The sequence below is a fragment of the Xyrauchen texanus genome, chromosome 15, assembly GCF_025860055.1.
Source record: "Xyrauchen texanus isolate HMW12.3.18 chromosome 15, RBS_HiC_50CHRs, whole genome shotgun sequence".
Classification (NCBI taxonomy): Eukaryota; Metazoa; Chordata; class Actinopteri; order Cypriniformes; family Catostomidae; genus Xyrauchen; species Xyrauchen texanus.
This window is the reverse complement of record NC_068290.1, coordinates 5,544,728-5,564,441: the sequence shown is the minus strand read 5'-3', so window position 1 is coordinate 5,564,441 and position 19,714 is coordinate 5,544,728. Positions and strand designations below refer to the sequence as shown.

The following is a 19,714-nucleotide window of genomic DNA, read 5'->3' as shown; positions in this document are numbered from 1 at the left end:
AATTATTGAGATCAAAAATGAACATTGTTACTAGTAGCAGTTCAATTGTTGATATCAAGAATAGACATTTCAACTAGTGACAATTGAATTCTTGATATCAAAAATAAAGGTTTTTACTAGTACGAATTGTATTTCTGATATGTGAAATTGGAATTTCAACAAGTAAGAAATCAATTCTTGATATCAACAATTGATTTTGAATGGCAGCCTATGGTGACATTTCACTAGTGAAAATACAATTACAGATATCAAGAATTATAGTTTTTACTAGTTGAAATACAATTCTTGATATCTAGAATGAGCATTTAACTAGTAAAAATGTAATTGTTGATATCAAGAATTAGCATTGTTACTAGTGGAAATTTAATTTCTGATATCAAAAACTGCCATTGATACTAGTAGATATCGAATTCCTGATATCAACAATTATCATTTTAACTAGTGAAAACTGAATTATTGATATCAAGAATTCATATGCTGGAAATGAATAAAAGTTAAAATGGCTTGCCATACTGATACTGACGTTTTTAGATGGATTGGGTATCGGTTTGACGAGCCCGATCCAAATCCAATACTGGGTGTTAGTCATGTTCGTAACTGTCAAGCTACAAAAATGACAAAAGAATCATTAAAACACCATTAAAGTAGTTCATATGACTCATGCATTGTATTCAAAGCCACTTGAAGACGTGCAATAGCTCTGTGAATCACAAAAGGCTGTGTTTAATAAGTAAATATATAGTATGTGCAGCACCAGTGCGTTATTGGATGGCGCTGCTCTGTTTACACACACACAAGCAGCTATTTTTAGCCTTCACGCATTGCGCAACATTTGATCGCTACTCCACGAATAACATCTCAGATGTTGATGCTCAATTGTTCGGTTAATTTATAATATGCATTTAGAAGAGCACCGGAGGTGCATTTGACCAGAATTTGAATAAGAAGCGAATTAAACTACTGTAAACTTGCCTACAAACAGACACATACAGGACTTCCTGGAGAGTTCAGAATGTCAAAGTAAAAGCTTGAGGGTTTAAAAAGTGCACGATTTAAATATATTACTATTGTATTTAAAATTAAAAGTCAATAATAATAATAATAATATTATAGAGTTTATTCTTAATAAGCTATACATTTATATTGAAATAATGTTTAGTTAGAGATTTGTGTTTCTTTACATATTAAAGAGTACACCCAATTAGTTGCACACAATAATGTGAAGATATTCTAAACTGATTATGCAAAAAAACAACACTGGTACAACACTTCCCTTCCGCTTACTCTTAAGCCTGACCATAAGTAGAAGTGATGCTTGCCTTAGCAAACACCACTAATACATTCTTGATAATGATTAGATGTTATTCAGGTTGATCAGCAGTACACATGAGAGCTGTTAAATGAAAATGATATAACAGATACCATGAGAAATGTGATTAAGGAATAAAATAATCTTGGTGAAATCAACTCTACAATGATTTAAATCAAGAAAACATTTGCCAGAAAACATCAACATTATGCCTCATAATCTGATCTGTAATACCGTTATACACATCACGGATTCTCCCGAGGGCATTCACATGAAATCAAGATGAATAATGAAGCCTTGATGAGTATCGTTGGATCACCATGTGAGGTCTCTGAGCTCACGATGTGCAGATGTGGGAGGGGAGAATGGTGATGTCATCACTTGTGAATCAGAGAGAAGAAAACTGATGATGAAGATTTTGTCATTCCCATTAATCTCTCTGACAGTTAGTATGTTTCAGAACCTAGTTTTATTTTAAGGATCACAAAAATAGGAACCAAGATCCTGAATGAAGCAAGAGAAACATCAGTTATAAATATGCAAATGGCAGACCAAGGATAGTTATCACACTTTTCACTCCACTGAATATTGCTCAGGGTAGGTTTATTTTTGAAAGTCGATTTCTACATAGCCACATACCTTGAAGTCTTGGCTACAAAAAAGCTATTTAACATTTTCGCCATTCTTGCCCAGGAAAAAAGATGCAGTTCAATAAACACATGTTGACCTTTTGTGACAACATGCCCTTATAATAGGGCATATTAACACACTACATGGGTCAAGTTGTCACAATGGAACTTGCCACTAAACCACTTTGAACATTGGGGGATGATGGGGGAACATGTCCCCACCTTCACAACCACCAAATCAAAATCTATGCCTTATTTAAATCTACACCTGCTTATTATAGGCTGTTAAGCTTTAAAAAGTTAAACAATTATGAGGCACAAAAACGATTCATGAAACAACATGGAAAAGGTAACATACAAAAATGTCAAAACATTACATTGGCTAACAAATATTTTAATCATAATTGTTTTAAATTGTATACAATTATGACATTTAAAACATGTGACAAACTGCACTGATGAATATGTGATACATGCTCTAACCTGACTTGTCCTAAATGGTAAATGGTCTGCACTTATATAGCACCTTTTAACCTTAGCGGTATTCGAAGCGCTTTTGACTCATTCACCCATTCACCAGAGCTGCCATGCAAGGTGCTAGCCTGCAATTGGGAGCAACTTGGGGTTCAGTGTTTTGCCCAAGGACATTTTGGCATGTGGAGTCATGTGGGCCGGGAATCGAACCACCAACCCTGCGATTAGTGGACAACCCGCTCTACCACCTCAGACACAGCCGCCCCCTAAGAACACATTTAAACTTTTCTGTAAAAGTCTGCCTTCATAATATAGTTGACCCATGCTTGAATGTATGACAGTGTGGCTTGATTATGATTTCTTCTTTACCCAGAACAATAACAACAATTTAACGAAAGTGAAAATTTACTTTCGAAGGTAGAGTTAAAAAGAAATATTAAGAAATATAAAGTTTTGAACTAGGTGTTTGAAATGCACAATTGGAGTCCAAATCTTAATGTTACAATGATATAGCTTTTGTGACAACTTCCCCGTGTGACAACTAGCTCTGATCTACCCTATAATTATATTTTGATAGTATTGCTTAGCAACGTGCTAACATTAAACTCTATTGAATCAGTCGAGTCTCCTGTGAACATCACATGAGGATTGCTGTTTTTACTGTATGTAACTACCTATAAGCGTTCCAGATTTTTCACTTATGAAGATCTATTGCAGTTAGGATGCTGTCTTAGAAGGCAGCGGCCCCATGTAGGCAGTAGATAGCAAGGCAGCTCACTAAGTTTTCGAATCCTCTTCCCCCACCCCCTGTTTTTCTCACAGAGTTAATCGCTACATTTCATCTTAATAGAGCCCCCTGTCTGACACGTTGCCTTGGGCTACTAAGGAAATCAGTAAAGACTTTACATCGCTTCTCTGGAAGAAATGAAGAAAAGGGCACGACAAAATTGCCTGCTTCTTTTCGAATGTGGCAGATGCATGTTTTTATCTCAAATAATTTTTATTCAGGGGAGTTCATCATGAACGTAACAGATGCTACAAGAGTTTAGCACCCATCATATTTTCTCCCACAGTGTTGGTGCTGTTTGTTGTGTCACATGTGACACTTCTGCATTTAATTGATTGATTTGCCAGGAATGAAATGTTTTTACATGAATATTTAATATACATGCATTGACATAGATGCATATTAAGCTCCACAGACTGCATTCTATGCTGTTTCTTGTGGGAGGCCTGTGTATGGCATACTCTTAAAGGGATAGTTCACCTAAAAATGGCAATTTTAATGAATATCCTGGTCCCTCTTTTCAGTACAATAGCAGTTGATAGTGACTCAATTTAAAGCTTGAAAAAGGACACAAAGAATCATAAAAGTTGTCCATGCAATTAATTTGACATGTTCCAAGTCTTCTGAAGGTATACGACAGATTAAGTAATTTTTCAGTAAAAACCTTGAAATAAAATTTCTTCTTTTATGTTCCGCATAAGAAAGAAAGTCATATGGGTGTGAAATGAAGTGAAGGTGAGTATAAGACATCTTTGGATGAACTACACTTTAAAATAAGTATGCTTCAAAGGCTTAGTTTACCCATAAATGAAAATTCTGTCATCACTGAGTAATAGAAGAATGTACTTTATTAATTCTATTCATTTATTTGTGTTACAAAACACATACAGTCAAGTGCCAGAAGATAACACACAATAATACATAATACAATAACACACACATCAATACAACCCCCATTTCAACCCTCCACTTACAGTATCTTATTTACTTACAATTATGTCCTTTCAAACCTAAATTACTTTCTGTTTTCTGCGAAAACACAAAAGGATATATTGTGAAGAAATGTTAAGGAAAAGGTCAACACAGCACCGATAAAAAGCTGTAAGGAATAACACAAGGGCCGGCATGTTCGGTAAAGGCCAGTGACTCTCAAGTGCTCTCTACCACCTCTGAATTTGCTATAGGGCCAGAGACCACTACATGTCGGGTCCAGGGGTCAGTGCATGGGCACTGGGCATGTTTTTTCTTCTGCTAGAAGTTGTTTACCCTGTTTTAGAATTGTAACAAGGCTGACATGTCTTTGCTAAGGCATAACACTGTGGGTCAAAGGGGAAGAGAGAGAGCTGGTTTATACAGATGCATTATGATATTCTTCTCACCTCATTTGTACAGAGTGGTTATCTGAGTTACCGTAGACTTTGTCAGTTCGAACCACTCTGGCCATTCTCTGTTGACCTCTCTCATCAACAAAGTGTATCCATCTGCAGAACTGCCACTCTCTGGATGTTTTTTTGTTTTTGGCACCATTCATAATACATTCTTGAAACTGTTGTGTGTGGAAAATCCCTGGAGATCAGCAATTACATAAATACTCAAACCAGTTTTATTTTTGATTTTTCTTTCCTTTTTTTTCCCCCCCAAAAATGTTTCAACTTACATCTGGACTTTAAAGGATTTAGATCTCTTTTTTGTTCAATTTAGTTGTAAATTATGAGTTCAGTAATATATTTAAGTCGTGCACTTTGTAAACCCTCAAGCTTTTATTTTGACATTCTGAAATCTCCAGGAAGTCCTGTATGTGTCTGTTTGTAGGCAAGTTTACAGTAGTTTAATTCGCTTCTTATTCAAATTCTGGTCAAATCGACCTCCGGTGCTGTTCTAAATGCATATTATAATTGAACCAAACTATTGAGCATCTACATCTGAGATGTTGTTCGTGACGAAGGCTAAAAATAGCCACGGGTGTGTGTGTAAACAAAGCAGCGCCATTCACTAACGCACTGGTACTGCGCATACTATATATTTACTTATTAAACACAGCCTTTTGTGATTCACAGAGCTATTGCACGTCTTCAAGTGGCTGATCACTTCACGTCTGGTGAGGGGTCTTTAATGTGAATCTAGGGCAAACTAGTGAATTGCAATGTCTTATGCTTTTTTTTAACGCTTCTATAAGATTCAGGGGTATTTTTGTTTGTATTTTGCGCTGTTACACTCGTTTAAATTCTCAAATAAACTTGCCCCACACACACACACACACACACACACACACACCGATCTCTTGATGATTATCTCATCAAAATGATAAAAATACGTATTACTGTGAGGATAAAAAATGAATTATAATCAGATGCGTTTCTGATTTGTTATATTTTTCTCATATCTCTCACTATCTTTAAATATACTACTTAGCTGGCTGAAGCATAAACCTGACTGGATATAAACTAATGCAAATAGATGCTAATAAATGTTTTTAAACATTTGTGTAGGACTTGCGTGTTTTTTGTCACATTGTTCTAACTGCTTAAGGTTAGCTTTAATGTTAGCATCCCCTCAGCCTGGTCTGCAAACGTACTGCTGTTCTATATTAATGCAGCATCTATTCAAGAAATTAATAACTTTATAACGATATGACAACATGTACTGTATACATACATTTTAGTTGTTGGTGTTTTAAATCTGCATTGTTCAGCTCCGTGCAGTGTTCCGCTGCATTCAACGTGCAGTCTCACGTGTCAAAACAACCACCACGAGGCATCAGTATGAGCCACTCTTATACTGTATAATGACAGCGCGCCCTTACCAGCCACTCCAGCACCGGACACAACAGGGGAAAATGATCTGTGTGGATTTTTGCAGATAACCGATATTAATCATTATCGGTGCCGATTAATCGGCATAACCGATATATCGGTCAACCTCTAATCTCAGTGATTTGGACTGTGGCATGATTGTTGGTGCCTGATGGGCTGGTTTGAGTATTTCTGAAACTGCTGATCATTAGAAGGTCCACTGAATAAGTAACAGCATTAGCTGGGAGAGAATTGTAACTGAAATATGGCCATATGAATCGAATCGAAATCGAATCAAATCGAGAGCTTGTAAATCGGTACCAAATCTGTATCAGTACACAGCCCTACTGTTAAATAGTTAGGATCAAGTATTTGGTGCTTCTTTGGAAGTACTATAATAATTGTTAATGAAATTCTTAAACCTAAAAAGAGCAGGCATATAAAGAAAATCTCTGAAAATGTATTATTGCTATTCTCCAACACATTAAGGCCCATATAATATAGTTCCATGTTTATTTGTTTAATATATGAGGCTGAGTAAATGGTGACAGAATTTTCATTTTTGGGTTGTCTACTGGAATCATTAAGTGAAATCTGACTCAGAATGGTTCATTTCTTTATCATTCCCTAATTGTGACAGTGCAGGATATTTTTGGGTCACTGCGGTATTCCTCCCTGGGGACTGACTGTTCTCCGACCCTGTCTCGGCCATGTCAAATTCTGGTTAATATTTCAGGTGGGCCGCATAAGGGAGCACAAAGCTGGGAAACTCACCCAGACCTCTCTGATTAATTGCTTTGATTTTTCAATCATGTCTCCACGTGTAATCCCCTGTAGGCTCATGCTGCACCGCTTTTGCTCCAATTGCTTGTTAGCAGCACAGGATGTGGCAAGTTTTGAATATCATGTAGAAGCAAAATCGACTTTTTCTGCAGTATCCATGTCCTTACCACTGATACGTCTAAATAAGGGCTTAAAGCTGATGTCATTTGTACAACACTAGCGCCACCGAACGGAATTGCAAAAATAAAAAATATACATTTAAAAACACTTTCTGAATACGCACCTGGTCCAACCCCCAACTCACACCATTGCTTGGGGTAATAAAACATAAATCCAAACTCTGCATTAACTAAATTCAGTACAAAGAAATACTAGAATGATGTAAACATACAATTCAAATAGAATATCATTATTCAATTTAATTTGCAGTAATGAGAATTTGGAGGGAATATTTTCATTATTGTCATAGAAATATCATATAATGCAAAAGGTCTTAAAAATCCTATAAATTGGCTTAGTTTTCATTAAGCAAAGCGTCATTTCTTATTTATCATCTTTTGATTTTGGGGTGAACAGGTTACTGTCTAGATACTGTAATATCACATTTGATTAATGTCCCCATAAAAGTGTTGTGATACATGATACTGATGCAGTTGTACAGAGTTAGTTACGTTCAGTGTACAAAATGAACACTTTCCATGCGCCAAATGCTTGTGATAATTGGCTTTGACAAGTAAGTTGGCAGGTAACATTTTTAGGAATTGAAACCAATACATGGTTTAAAATCCCGATTAGAGAAGCATTCTGTCCCTCAGTTTTGTTCTTGTATTATCATAAATAGATAATTGACAACTTATTCCTGGAGTTAAAACAGAAAAACCAACATCTGAAGAACAAATTACCATGAAGTCTTTGTAACAGGTGGTGTTTCACAGAAATACTGGCTTGTGTATGAAGTGACACAATGACCTGCGCTGTTTGCCGCAATTATAAATATAAGGGTAAAAAAATGAAATGTCATTGTGTTCAGGACAAAATATCTATATTTGAATTAAATGAGGCAGAATACAGTTTTGAATGCTGTTTAGAAATATTTATGGTAGATTAATTTGGACCCTGAGTACATCTATTTGAGATTTTCCTTGGAATATTTAAGCAATAAAATAAGAGAGGCCATAATTTATTGTGAATATAGTCACGGCTAAAAGGTGATGTTGGCATGATGCATAGCAGAACCTGTATTTTCACAATACAGCTTGCTCTTAAAAAGGCCCTATTATGCTTTTTGTGGATTTTACCTTTCCTTTAGTGTGTAATATAGCTGTTTGTGCATGCAAAAGGTCTGCAAAGTTACAAAGTCCACGCCAAAGCAAGTTACTCTCTCCCAAAGAAAACACTGCTCCTGAACTGCCTGAAATGCCGGTTTGCGGTCCAGACATTATTTCCGTGACATAGCTATGTCACTATGCAACACATTCAGGTATGCACTGCTCAGAAAGCCTCGGGAGCGGAACATCGGTTACGGTAAGGGGCGTTACATTTCAGACACACGCTCTAAGCAGTTTACCAATCACAACAGACTGGGCCAGCCTTCCACTAGAATATAGAGGGCCCTATTTTAAGAGCGCTAGCACTAAGCGCGGCACTGTGCTTTAAGTCATAAGCACAAAGTCAATGGGCTTGGCTGTGAAGTTTTGGTATTTTTATGCAAAAGCGCTAAGTCTAGACACAAGTAAGTTTTGTAAATTTGTGCTTATGGGCTGTTCAATTCAGAGGGTTTTCTCCAGATGTTGCACCGTCTGTGTTCCATTATATAGTCCATTCCGTCTCAAGCACCAGCGAGATAAAAAGACAATACATTCATAAGAAGTTGCTAGTAAATGGACTATATGCAATGAATTAGAAGAATAGAAATATGGACTTGTGCTCTTTTTTTGTATTAACCGTGTCAATGTTGAATGTCAGGCACGTTTCTGTGACAGTGGCACACTCCTTTAATATGCATGGAAAATGTGGTTCTCGTCAGGATTAGTGTGTACTCTCCATTAAATTAATACACATTTATACATTTAATGTAGCTATTATTAATCATTTTCATCTTCTGACACATAAATCATGTCACTATTAATCTAGTATTAATAGTGATTGTATCGGAACACAATTCTACCAGTCGATTTAGATTTTTTACTAATTTAATTCATTGTTGAAACAGAAATAAATATATCCAAAAGTATCTCTAAATTCAAATTACACGTCAAACTAAACAAAATTATAATCAAAATAATGAAGTGGTCCAAAAATCTTACAAAATCCAAACGTTGTACCCTCTGAAACTTCCACCGTCCGCTTTTGTAGTGTCTTAAAAATCACTGCGACAACAGGTGAAAAAATACAAATAAAATTAGATTAAAAATAACATTGTAAATATGAACATAATTATAATAATTAAAAAATAAACCATAAACTTAAGACTCAAAAAACGGCTTCAACCGGGATTGGGGGACATCATTTGATAATCCACTATATTTTCAGAGTGGACATGAACTTCATTACCACCTGCTGGTGGAATCTCCAAACTGCAAATGTAGGAACTGAGTTTAGACTTTTGTGCTAAAACAGACATGCTTGTGAAATGTCTTAGCGCAACTTCTTATTTCTCAGGAAAATTGCAAACTGTGCTATGCCCAACTTTATTAACATACAATAAACCCACAGTTTACGTGCATACACCCACCGATAGCGCAAACACTTTGGTGCTTTGCGCTGGCACGGAAATGTATCTTAGCAGTAGCGCTCATGAAAATTGGATCTACTATGGAAACTATCTATATTTTTAATACATACTTTACCACAGTTTTTTGGTAGCAGTGATGTTTTACATTTGGCTTGACTGATTTTGAAGTTCTGAGCCAATTCTTGGCCACTCATGAAAGGATGCTCTGAAGGGTACAGTGATACAGAGAAGTGTGTGTGTGTGTGTGGGGCTGGGGGGGTGTTCTTGGAAAAGGCTGATCCTCTTGGGGTAAGTGAGTAGGCAGTGCACATGGCTTGAGCAAACAGCAGTAATAAATTCAGTATTAGCTGCTGAAGCATATCTTATTCCCTGACCCTGTAGCCAACTCTCAGATCACATACTGGATTTCATTTCTCTTAATACCAGCTTCTTTACACTGTTTATACGCCTCTATATTTCTAATGATATATGCCAGGCAAAAGCTTGTTTTACATTTTTAATCAAACCAATTTTTGGCCATTTGAGATTATTGGAACTGCCCGTTAAATGTGCCTGATTGCCAAATTTTTGCCCCAATCAAAAATCAGACTTTGACTTGCGGCATGAAGTCTGATCCACATCGCAGCTTATTCTGGACAATAAGGCAGGTAGAGCATGTCTGACTAACATGTAAAGGTACAAACTGCATGTGAATCGTCCAATGTTATATCTAAGATGTCCAGAACAATGTATGCAGTCCAGCATGAAAAGCATGCTAAACAAATCATTGGAAATACATGTTATACTATTGATTGATGTATATACATCATCGCAAATGGGAGGATCTCAGCATTCTAATGTCACCTAGACTGAGCTTCTAGTCCACTCAGAGGCAGAGATATTCAATGAAGTAATGGGGATAGTACATGAACTGAAAATTAGACTGAATGTCTATGGGCGAGTGAATCTGTGAGGGCTAAAATGCATTAGAGTGCCATCTACATTTCTGATTGCCATTTTGTGATGGAAGGTGATAGAGGAAAAAATCAGTGAAAGACCTCCGGCTTCCCTATTGAAGGAGGAAGCGGGAACCGGGTGAACACTTCACGTAGGACTTTAATGACAGTCTGTACAAGTTAAACACAACATAAGAATGCTTTTCAGCATACACACACAGCTCCGTAAGGCACTCACACTGTTGGCCATCTTCGCCCTACGCAGAATGCACACGTTCTCCCCAACTGGCATCTGCGGCTTCTCTTTATCCCTCTGCCGGATGATTGAGGCAAGTCAGCTGCAGGCGTCTGTCCTTACAGTCCGACCACACCATCCTCCTCGTCACACTGCCATCTAGTGGAATAAAATACGACTTTTTTTTTAGGGATATGGAGTGAAGAGAACCAGAATTGCATGCTTGCTTACAAAAAAACATTTTTTTTATTTTATCTTTATTCATTAAACCTATACAATATTATTTATTAATTATTGAAGTCTTTTTTTATTATTATTATTTGGAAGGGTTTCAGAAAAATGGAGACACATTTTTGGCAGTTAGTCCACACACAGTATGTGTAAATGGTGTGCGTGAGTGCGAGAAGTTGTATGCGGCAGCCCAAAAATGCCCCAGAGTTGATGAGATAAGCTTGCGTTGTCTACCGTTTATTTTGCAGTTTTGTTGATATATTTTGTGTATGTGCTCTTTTCAGGATACATAGAGGAGGCCTGCATCGTTCCCTGTCCATCTGATTGTAAACTCAGCGAATGGTCAAACTGGTCACGCTGCAGCAAATCCTGTGGAAGTGGGGTCAAAGTTCGCTCCAAGTGGCTTAGAGAAAAGCCATATAATGGTGGAAGACCCTGTCCAAAACTAGACCACCTTAATCAGGTAAACCCTTACACATGCTTAAAGGAAAGCATACAAACAAGAGTGTGATTGAGCACATTGCTTTATACAGATATTGAGTGCTTATTGGCTCTGTTCCAAAACAAATGATCTTGATATCTACTGCCTACATAGGTAAGCACCTAATAAAGTAGCATCATAACTGAGTAAGTGAGCAATTTAGAACAAAGGCAGCATCTCATGCATCATAAAAAATAGCACACGTCATGTGAACTGCACGGGAGACTTGATTTACAATTGATTTCAACAGAGTTGCTTCGTTAGCTATGTGATACATGCATTAAAATAAGCATAAAAAGAATAGCACACACAAATATTGGGTTTAAAAAGTCACATTTTAAGAATTTGTCTGACCTTTTGGAACATTCTTTGCATCTGGAATGCACCAATGATGCCTTTCAGTGCTGCCTACCTAGGCTGCTCACTTGGTTTTGGAACGGAGCAATAATATTCCCTCGATTTTTTACATTTCTGGGTCTGATTACACAGTGCAAATCACATGCTTAAAATCCCAAAATAGGATCACAAGTGAATCACAAATTATTCAGCATTGCTTGTCTTTTCATCTCAAATTTTTCTGAGATGTGCTAGAATTAAATCTCACCACATCAAAGCGCTTCTGAACTCTTTGCTCCTTACAAATGTATTTTTGGATTTAGTTTTAATTGCTTAGATGAATTACTCTCTTGTTATTACTTATCACATTATCAAGGTGGTTAGAGGTCATGTTGTTTTGCATTTGACAAATCTGAACATGACTAGAGCAAAAACTACATATTCATTCATACTTTGTGTCTTTCTTAAAGTCAATATGAAATCAAAATAGGCCCCATTTACTTACCCTCAAATGTTCCCATGTTCCCATAATTATTGTGCCCATTATTCCAAAATCTTCATAACCTTTCTATAAAACTGTAAGCACATTCTCTGCTTCTTAAATGACTTTCTCTTCCAGCTGGTGTCACGAATCCATCTTATTTTTCAACCTCTCCCCTCCAACCAAATTCATTCTTGTATGTAATGCCCATTTCTCACAATACTGTCAATTCCAGTGGATAAAATCCATCCAGTCCTGACTCCTTTTCCTTGTGAAATATGCCAGATTGCACAATTAAAATGAGCTGTAAAAGCCATTTCATGTTGACTTTAAGAATTGCCGTTTCTTTAAAGGTGATTAGTGTAATTTCTGAGACATTAACATTCTTTCTCCTATCCCAGTTTAACATGTAGAGTCAACTATAAGTAAGACAATAGTATGTTGATTTCCCCCCAAAAATGCAAACATTGCTCTTCGTTTCCAACATCCAGTCATGGCAACATTGGCCCAACCAATAGCGTGAGTTTGGCGTTGGGACTATTTGTTTGTCCGACCAATGGCAGATGTGGAAGCCTTTTTGCAAACACTATTTGCTGGACTTTGTTCCACAGAAATTACACACTTCCCCTTTAAAACAAACAAATGCATTCTTAACTGAGCATTATGTTTATGGTGCTTTGGTCTCTAGACGCCAAGTTCTAATTACATTTTTCTCCATTGTCTTCCTTTCTAAAAATGCTGCTTGGCAACAGGCGCAGGTAAAAGCTCTTTCTTGTCTTTCTTCACTCTCTGGAGTTAATTTAATTTCTACGTTTGATTTTGTGCTGTTTTAAAACTGCTGGTTGATGTGTTTCTAGCCTGACTACTTGAATGAGAATACATTATATAGTGGTTTTGTTTTGTATTTCTATTGCTTGTTGTAATGAGTTGATCACATTTTTAAGGTGTATGAGGTGGTCCCATGTGTGAGTGACTGCAGTCAGTATATTTGGGTTGCTGAACCCTGGAGCGTGTGGAAAGTGAGTAATGTGGACCTAAAGGAGAACTGTGGTGAAGGTGTGCAGACCAGAAGAGTCAGGTAAGAGTCCAAGACACCTATTCTTTGTAGTTGTTATGTTGTATTTCCTGCAGAAACCTTTAAAACTGCCAATTTTCCTTATAAGGGCACTCAAAATGCAGGTCAGGGTTCTCTTACGAGAGGTTCTCTCGTATTGCGTAAGCTAGCTTACGCTACGGGAAAGATTAACATCGGCCAAAAAATTATCCTTAATTTTTGTATCCATTGTCAACGCAGTGTGGCAGCTGCAGACCTCGAGCGGGCTAGCTAGCGAGCTCATTAGTTGCTCTGCGGCAACTGCTGCAGCCTATAGACGAGCTTGGGCGAACTCGCATCCAATGAGAGGTGTCCGCGCGCTCACTGCATCAAAGCCCGCCAAAATGGGTGTGACTAGAGTGCATATAAGCGTAGTTCGTAGGCTGGAACTCTGATTTTCATCTCTTCAGCGAAGCTCTTCGCATCTCTGAACTGGAAGCCGCGTCGCCGTTCGAGGGGCATCAAGCAAGCGTGGACAGCGCTCGAAGAAGCCGGCCGTCTTCGCCACCTTCAGCCGTCCTGCGAGCTACGCCATCCGGCGACATATCCTTTTTAAAACAAGCTAGTTCTTACGAACTTCACAAAAGAGTACGAGCGTCTTTTTAAAGATGCCTCGCTCCACTTGCGCTTCATGCCGCGCCCCTCTCAGCACCGGAGACCGCCACGTCATCTGCGCTCTCTGCCTGGGACTGGGGCATGCAGAGCTCGCCCTCACTGAAGGCAGATGCGATCTCTGCGAGGAGCTTCGATGTCGACCCTGCGGGCTCGACTTCGGCGATCAGGACCGAAGCCGCCAGCGCCGCCTTCCATTCAGCCGCGAAGAAAAAGCGCCGCTCTCAAAGGCTGCGGAACCAGTGGTAGAAGCGATTGCCTCGCCGGAGCCCCTCCCTCGAGCATCGCCTTCACCCTCCCGCCCACCGGGGCAGCGCAGTTGCCGCCGGCGGCTGCTCTGCTGCCATTTCGGATGAAGAAGCGGAGGATAAGGGCTGTTCCATCATGGCTTCGGACAGCGGAGTGGTCAGGCTCACACGCCTCCTCCTCGGCCCAGGAATCCAGCAGGACCCGCGCCGGGTCGAGGGGAACTAACGCGCCTCCTCACACAGGCCGTCGACCGCCTCGGGCTCGAGTGGTCACCGCCCCTGAGCAGGCTCCCAACAGACTCCACGCCGCACCTTTGCCCGCCCTCCGCGAAGGCGGTCTAAGCTGGTGCTCCCGTCTAAGGCCTGCAGAACTACTTCCGCCTGTGTTGGCCGCGCCTATACCGCCGCCGGCCAAGCCGCATCTGCTCTGCATTCCATGGCCGTCTTACAGACAGAGGCTGTTTCAGATCTGACTAGCCGACATGAGAGAAGCTGAACGCACTATGCGCCGCTCTCTCTGTCCGGTCTCTTCAGTTCCGCGGTGAGTGGCATTGTTGACCGTTTCTCGAAGCCCAAGCCATGAATCTCTTCATGCCCCGTCGCGCTAGCTCCTCTGCAGGCCGCCCACGTGACCAGCCTCCTGCACGAGCCTCTTCACAGCGCCCAGCTCAACAAGCCAGACTTCTCAGCGTCGACAGGGCGGCCGCCCTCGATCGCGCTCAGACAGCCGCCGCAGACCGCCGCCCCCCTGCGGGCCTCGGCCTAAGATTGTACTGAAACCTGAGCAACCGAAGTCATCCTAGCGTTGTTGAGAAAACGACGGCTCAGTCCTGCCACGGCCGGACCACCGTCAAAGCTTCGCCCCCTGTCAGTCCCCTTCTCTCAGGCTACTGCAGTGGTGGATTCAGCAGCCAACAAGCCGGTGATACTACCCGTTTGCCTGCACTCAAGCGCCGTTTTCACGGCGACCCAAGAAATCTTGTAAAGAGTAAACATGCCTTATGTGTAGAAAATGTGCCCACAATCCAGTGCTCACCCCTACACACAAGCATTACACATCCGTGTCCCTATCAGAGCACAGTCACATAAGCGGTTACGACCCGCTCGAGTGTTAGAGTTAATAAACGCGTCCACGAGCCCATGCGCGCGCCCTCCTCTACCCGCTCTGTCTCACGGCCAGCTGTATGTAAGTCCCGTACGCCCCCTGTCAGTCCCCTTCTCTCAAGCTACTGCAGTGGTGGATTCAGCAGCCAACAAGCCGGTGATATTACCCGCTGGCCTGCACTCAAACACCGTTTCCACGGCGACCCAAAATAAAGCCTTATGTGTAGAAAATGTGCCCACAATCCAGTGTTCACCCCTACACACAAGCATTACATGTCCCGTGTCCCTATCAGAGCACACTCACATAAAGCGGTTACGACCCGCTCGAGTGTTAGGGTTAATAAGCGCGCCCATTCTCTGGCCGCTCTGTCACACGACCAGCCTTATGTGTAGAAAATGTGCCCACAATCCAGTGTTCACCTCTACACACAAGCATTACACGTTCCGTGTCCCCATCAGAGCACACTCAAAAGCGGTTACGAACCACTCGAGTGTTAGAGTCAATAAATGCGCTCACGAATACGTGCGCGCGCCCATTCTCTGCCCGCTCTGTCACACGGCCAGCAAACACTTCTCTGTATGTAAGTCCCGTGCCCGTGGCTATGCTTGCGCACCACTTAACAGACGTGACTCTTTCCCCATTCACCTCAATCGGGAAGTCACTCGAGACTGTCTGCGAGCAGTCCAGCATAAGCACAGTAAGCGCGCTTACACATTCTGTTCAGCGCGCTGTGTGCGGCAATCAGAGCGATTTGGCCATACACCCTCTAACATTACGCTTCAAAGCGTGGGAAGATATTCCAGGGATATCCGAATGGGTGTTAAGCACAATAAAACAGGGCTATTTGCTACAGTTCGATCGCCGTCCTCCTTGCTTCAGAGCGCGGCTCAAAACTACTGTGAACACGGAAGCAGCGTGCATGCTTCGTTCAGAAATAGCAAACCTTCTGTGCAAAAGGGCCATAGAGAGAGTGCCGCCTCCCCTGAGCGAGTCGGGGTTTTACAGCCATTATTTTCTTGTCCCCAAGACAGACGGCGGCCTCAGACCAATATTAGATCTCAGGGTTTTGAACAAAGCGCTTGCAAAAAAGACCGTTCAAAATGCTTACAACCAGCAAACTCCTCGCGCATGTGTGCCAGGGGGGACTGGTTTATTTCTCTCGATCTGAAAAATGCATACTTTCAGATTCAGATAAATCCCCGTCACAGGCCATTCTTGAGATTCGCCTTTGACGGCCAGGTTTATCAATACACCGTCCTTCCGTTCGGCCTGTCCTTAGTACCCCGTACTTTCATGAAGTGCATGGACGCGGCGCTCGCACCCCTGCGGAGTCAGGGTTTGCAAATTCTGAACTATTTGGACGATTGGCTGATTTTGGCACAATCACATACGGAGCTTCTGTCTCACAGGACAGTTCTCCTCAGTCATCTGAACAGTTTGGGCCTTGCAGTCAATTGAACCAAGAGCTCACTACAGCCCAGTCAGGCAATTTCCTTCCTTGGAATAGAACTAGACTCAGTGGCAATGACGGCTCGCTTATCTACACAGCGCGCGCCGTGTGCAGCGACTAGCAGCGTCATTTCAGATGAACAGCCTCACACCTCTGAAGAAATTTCAGAGAGTGCTAGGCTACATGGCCTCAGCCGCAGCAGTACTTCAGCTGGGTTTACTGCACATGTGCCAGCTTCAGCATTGACTAAACACCCGCGCGTCTCGCCGGGCTTGGGCCACAGGCCGCCAGCCCATCAAGGTGACTCAGACCTGTATTTCAGCTCTGCAGCCCTGGACAGTGGCCGAATGGTATCAGCGGGGAGTGACAATGGGAGCTGTATCTCACCGAAAAGTCATCTCAACAGACGCGTCCAACACGGGTTGGGGCGCGGTCTGCGAGGGCTCTCCGGTTTTCGGCTATGGTCAGTTCAGGAAAAGCTCCTTCACATAAATTGTCTGGAAATGATAGCGGTCGAGTACGCGCTCGTGCGCTTTCTCCCGGTCATTCAGGGTCACCACGTCCTGGTCCATTCGGACAACAGATCTGTGGTATCCTACCTAAACCGTCAGGGCGGTGTCAGATCCAGGAACCTCTTCCATCTGGCCGAAACGCATACTGAGTTGGTCCCAGTGCCACCGGCGCTCGCTGAGGGCGACGCACGTGCCAGGCCACCTGAGCGACGGCCCGGACAAACTGTCCAGAGACAATATTCCCCAGGGGAATGGTCCCTGCACGCTCAAACAGTCCAGGCGTTATGGCACCTATTCGGCAGAGCAGAGATAGACCTCTTTGCATCCAAAGAGAACTCTCACTGCCCAATATTTTTCTCGAGCGAGGGCAGCTGGCCCAGGACTGGCCCAGGCGCCCGCTTTACGCCTTCCCTCCCGTCTCGCTATTGCCACAGGTAATGCAGAGGATCAGGAAGCAGCGTCACTCGGTGCTCCTCATAGCCCCGCGTTGGGAGAATCAGACATGGTTCCTGGAGCTTACGCAGCTGTCACTGACAGCGCCGTGGCCCATCCCAGTGAGAGCAGATCTCCTCTCTCAAGCTCGCGGCACAATCTGGCATCCCCACCCAGACGCTGGGGCTGCATGCGTGGGTGATCAGCGACTACCCGTCGCTCTGCCAGAAGGAGTAATAAACACCATCATACACGCTAGAGCCCCTTCCACGAGAAGACTCTATGCGTCAAAATGGTCTGTGTTCTCAAAATGGTGCACCGACAGAGACCTGGACCCGCGGACATGTGGGGTGTCGTCGCTGCTCGTATTTCTACAAGAGCTGCTGGATAAGGGCAGATCCCCATCCACGCTCAAAGTGTATGTGGCGGCCGTTGCGCGTTCGCTGAACCCTGCATGGCCAGTCATGGGGTAAAAATGAGCTGGTCATCCGCTTCCTCAGGGAGCTAGAAGGATGAACCCCGCGCCCCCATCGGTTCCTATCTGGGATCTTTCTATAGTTCTCGAAACTATGAAAGCCCCCCCTTTCGAACCACTTCAATCCGTGGATTTGAAATACCTTTCACTCAAAACCGTTTTTCTGACTGCCCTGTCATCAGTCAAACGTGTGGGAGACCTTCACGCGCTGTCTGTCAGCGATGCGTGTCTTGAGTTTGGACCAAGTGACTCCAAGGTCATGGCTATGTTCCCAAGGTGATCGGTACTCCTTTCAGAGCACAGGTCATTTCCCTATCGGCGCTGCCAGCACCCGATAGCGAACGCGACGCCAATCTCCTTTGCCCGGTCAGAGCACTGAGATTGTATACTGCGCGCTCCGCCGCTTTCAGACGCTCTGAGCAGCTTTTCGTTTCGTTCAGAGGGCGCACCAAAGGTCTCGCCGCCTCGAAACAGACACTATCTAGATGGATAGTGGACGCTATTGCTGCTGCATACGCGTCAAAAGACCTGCCATGCCCGTAGGGCATTAGGGCTCACTCCACTAGAGGCATGGCATCCTCGTGGGCATGGTCCAGCGGGATTTCCATTCACGACATGTGTGGCAGCGGGATGGACTTCCCCCTCCACCTTTGTCAGATTTTACAATATGGAAGTGCCCGCTCTGCAGGCAAAACTACTAGCGGTTTAATACGCTACAGCTCCCTGGTGAGCTGCACTGATGGGACACATTCCACACAGACCGGCACCGCCGCACTGTCGTTCCTTCCCACTATGTGCTTATGTATTACACAATCAATGACCCGCATTCTTGCCGGCCAAATATTATTTCCCCACTCAGAAGGGCTCCCCGGGTCCCCCTTAATTCCCTGGGGCTCATACAGTGGATGCTTGGCGCGACGGCGTTGACAATGGGTTCCGTAGCGTAAGCTAGCTTACGCATATACTGAGAGAACCTCTCGTAAGAGAAGGTATCGGTTACCTAACGTAACCTCGGTTCTCTCTAGATGAGGGAGCGAGTATTGCGTAGCCGGCCGTGCTCGCGCCACGAGCGACTTTCGCTTCAGTCAATGAAAACCAGGGTTCCAGCCTACGAACTACGCTTATATGCACTCTAGTCACGCCCATTTTGGCGGGCTTTGATGCAGTGAGCGCGCGGACGCCTCTCATTGGATGCGAGTTCGCCCAAGCTCGTCTATAGGCTGCAGCAGTTGTCGCAGAGCAACCTATGAGCTCGCTAGCTAGCCCGCTCAAGGTCTGCAGCTGCCGCACTGCGTTGACAATGGATACAAAAATTAAAGATAATTTTTTGGCTTCAATATCTCAGAAAAGATGAATCTTTCCCGTAGCGTAAGCTAGCTTATGCAATACTCGTTCCCTCATCTAGAGAGAACCGAGGTTACGTTATGTAACCGATACGTTTCTTGTCGTAATTCAGTTTTTCATGGCAATTTTCCTCTCTCTGACCTCTTTTGAATTAAACAATCTGTTTTTGTTAACAAACTTGAGTACTAAAATATTTAATCTTGTTGCATATGAAGTGAGTGTTCAAGCCCCTGCCA

At 42.6% G+C, this 19,714-nt stretch overlaps 1 protein-coding gene across 1 annotated transcript in view; it reads left to right on the top strand.

Annotated features, from left to right (window-relative positions):
* LOC127655513 (thrombospondin type-1 domain-containing protein 7A) overlaps positions 1 to 19,714 on the top strand; it is a 156,705-nt gene that overhangs the window by 115,741 nt on the left and 21,250 nt on the right. The window contains exons 18-20 of the mRNA XM_052143382.1: positions 11,194 to 11,372; positions 12,960 to 12,965; positions 13,152 to 13,285. Coding sequence (XP_051999342.1) covers positions 11,194 to 11,372; positions 12,960 to 12,965; positions 13,152 to 13,285 — 319 coding nt within the window. The remainder of the gene's footprint in view (positions 1 to 11,193; positions 11,373 to 12,959; positions 12,966 to 13,151; positions 13,286 to 19,714) is intronic.